Source organism: Helianthus annuus, chromosome 2 (genome assembly GCF_002127325.2).
Source record: "Helianthus annuus cultivar XRQ/B chromosome 2, HanXRQr2.0-SUNRISE, whole genome shotgun sequence".
In the NCBI taxonomy this organism is placed as follows: Eukaryota; Viridiplantae; Streptophyta; class Magnoliopsida; order Asterales; family Asteraceae; genus Helianthus; species Helianthus annuus.
Genome location: NC_035434.2, coordinates 33,074,336 through 33,077,704, shown reverse-complemented (window position 1 = coordinate 33,077,704; position 3,369 = coordinate 33,074,336). Strand labels below are relative to the sequence as shown.

Genomic DNA, 3,369 nt, shown 5'->3' with positions numbered 1-3,369 from the left:
ATCTAACAAGCCTTTAAGCTTGCTGTACAACTCATGAAGCCTTAGAATGTTACAAATTTATAATATATAATATTAAAAAAATACCACCCAAACTGAAAAAAAAAGAAAAATAAAACGTGTCAATATATACAATAAAACTAATTAGCGAAACATAAAAAAACAACAAAAATTATGAAAAAGCCACAAAAACTAGTAAAAATAAGGGTAAATAGTCATTAAATAATTTATTTTAATAAAATAAATAAAAATGGGTAAATTTGCAATTTTATTGGTTAACGAAGAGGATATATGCAATTTTAATTTTAAGGTGGGTAAATATGCAATTAAGAAGTTTTTCAAGAGGAAATATGCAATTATCCATAGAAAAAAATTCCTCGATCCCGGTGGAAATGGTTCATTTAGTGCCATGTCTCTATGCTGCACCGTCCCAACTCCCAACCCGACGCAGGATCATTGTATCAACAGTTAAATAAAAAGTTACCAAGCATTTATTTTTTCTATAATAAAATGCTTTTTAAATTCAAGAAGCAATCAACAGATTGAATATGAAGTTTTTTTCTACAAACTAACAGGAGAATAATAAACTTTGCTTTAAAGTTGGTCTATTAAATTCTGTATTTCCTTTTCCCTTCTAATATTGCATTGCTTTAGGACCCAAAACCAAAATACACTACTATACCCCACACACCTACAACCAACAAAGATATGCTCCGGTTCTTTCTTCCCTACGTGGTTCTAGTAACCACCTTTTCCGTTCAGTTATCCTATGCCATCTCGGGCCGGAGCATTTTCCTCTTGGCGGGCCAGAGCAACATGTCCGGCCGAGGCGGCATAGTGAACGGCACGTGGGATAACTATATCCCACCAGAATCCTCCCCCAACCTCGCCATCCTCCGCCTCAGTGCGGACCTCAACTGGCAACTCGCCACCGAGCCGCTTCACCGGGACATTGATACCACAAAAGCATGCGGTATCGGGCCCGGTATGGTGTTTGCGAGTTGGTTGTTGAGAAAGGATTCCAGCGTTGAGGTGGTGGGCTTGGTTCCTTGTGCGGTTGGAGGGACGAATATTAGCGAGTGGGCCCGCGGTGGCCAGCTTTATAATGGGCTGATAGGGCGGGCTCAGGCGGCGTTGGAGGGTGGAGGTACTATCCGTGGGCTGTTGTGGTATCAAGGGGAAAGTGATACGGTGAGCCGAGAAGACGCCGAGTCGTACAAGACTCGGTTGCAGAATTTTTTTACTCATTTGCGAGCCGATCTCCTGTTGCCCGTGCTTCCCATAATTCAGGTGAGTAATAACCTATTTTAAATTGTATTTTTTTTAAATTAAAGAAAGTATTCTTTGTTACATTACCCTTAAATTAAAAGAAAAGTAGAATGGTTGCCTTTATACACTACAACCCACAAGAATGAAGCACCAAATTTGTTACATAAATTTTCAAACCTACATTGAGACACATGTACATTAACATACGCAACCATAGATCAATACCTAAATGTATGACTTTTGTGTGTTTACTAGTTCACACTCATTGAATAGACCATTAAACAAATTAAAACTCAAATATTAGAATTCAAGAGAATTGAAGGGACAAGAGGTAATTAGGGGTTAGTCTGACGGTATTGAGTCGACCGTGTGGTGATCACCAACACATGAAGGTGTTAATGGCGTGCTGGTATGACTGTTGAACTTCAGTCATAGCATCTCTCCAATGTTTTTCATTCGTCTATGTCCATGGCCGACATGACAGCTGATGTGAAGGAGGGGGGGGGGTGTAGACACCCACAAATAAAGATTATGAGAGAGAGAGAGGTGCCAACGTAGAAGTTCGTGGGGACAAACACCCACGTGTAGGCTGGCTTCGCCAACATGGAGGACAAGGAAGCGTCTGTAACTCCGTAAGCCCCATCCATGCTCTAGTTAACAAATTAATTAAGTATATATCAAAAAGTGCAGTTTGATGAATAGGGACTTTTTTTGTCATTTAGTAAACTTTTATTTATACCCTTTATACTTATTTAGTTTATTTTTTTTTCTTTCACTAATTTACCTTCTTACACACTAAACTTTAATAAAGTTATCAACAACCCTTAGTTAAGGTTTCTTTTGACTTTAGTTTTTGAGTTTTCTCTTTTCAGTTGTTATACCAAGTGTCGGTATCGTACCGATACCGTAATGAACCGAAACAATGTCAATCAAATTCTCGCCGCAATGCGCGGGTAATTCACTAGTAATAATTGAATTGTGTTGTAGTATATGTATATCGATTTTTTCATGCTTACTAAATTGATTGTTATTTTATTATTTTACCATATATCAAAATAAAAATCTACTATAAAAAGGAATAGGTATAATAGTTTCAATTTGTACCAAACCCCTAACTACACACCCTAAAGACGTTTACTTTGCATGTACACTTTCATATTAATGGTCACAACCAAATGGTCATGGGGTCACAGGTTGCACTAGCATCCGCAGAAGGACAATACATAGAGATGGTAAGAGAAGCGCAACTTGGAATGGACCTCGTGAACTTGCGAACCGTTGACGCAAAAGGTCTACGTCTCGAACCGGATGGGTTGCACTTGACCACACCATCTCAGGTAACTCTTGGGAAGATGTTAGCCGATACCTTCCTTCAAAGCCAACCTTCATCCATCACAAGTAATGCTTCAAAAACGCCTCCAAACTTTTTAACAAGTTTATTGGATGTTTTCATAGGGTTGGTGCACTTTTTAAGTTATTTATTTGTAAAGTTGAGCTTCAAAATAAACTAACTATTTAATTGTTAGGTGTGTACATAAAAAAATCATTGTAACCATTCTTTGTCATGCACACATTTTTCTGAGACGTGGTGAATAAAGGAGATATGGTTTTTAAATAGTTCACGACTTCAAGCTTGCTCAAAATTAAATTGTACAACTTTATTGTCGAGTTAAATTGGCTCGTATATATTTTAAGCTTCAAATTAGTTAAAGTAAGCATCTAAGAAGACCAACTTATATAGTAAAAGAAATTTAGTTGGCTTATTGTTTTTGTGTATCCATATATGTAAGAAATATTAACTTTAGTTTATATATATATATATATATATATATATATATATATATATATATATATATATATATATATATATATATAGGCCGGTTAATGTACAATAGCCCTAATCCTACATATTGTACGCGATTACCCTAGCCGTAGGATCATCCATCATTTAAACGCGGGTCTAATTAATTGATATGATTAAATTAATCAAATTAATATATCATACACCAAAATCAAAAACCTTACATTCTTCTTCCCCAACCTCCGCTTGATTCTTCCGTTGCAATTTCAAACAACGGTGATGAGAACTGCTAATTAGGGATA

General features: G+C 36.5%; 1 protein-coding gene across 1 annotated transcript; it reads left to right on the top strand.

The window, feature by feature from the left end:
* The first annotated feature begins 641 nt into the window (after positions 1 to 641).
* LOC110886231 (probable carbohydrate esterase At4g34215) lies at positions 642 to 2,881 on the top strand. The gene is made up of 2 exons (XM_022134008.2): positions 642 to 1,287; positions 2,460 to 2,881. The coding sequence occupies exons 1-2, from the start codon at positions 706 to 708 to the stop codon at positions 2,775 to 2,777; spliced, it is 900 nt and encodes a 299-aa protein (XP_021989700.1). The 5' UTR covers positions 642 to 705; the 3' UTR covers positions 2,778 to 2,881.
* The last annotated feature ends 488 nt before the right edge of the window (positions 2,882 to 3,369 follow it).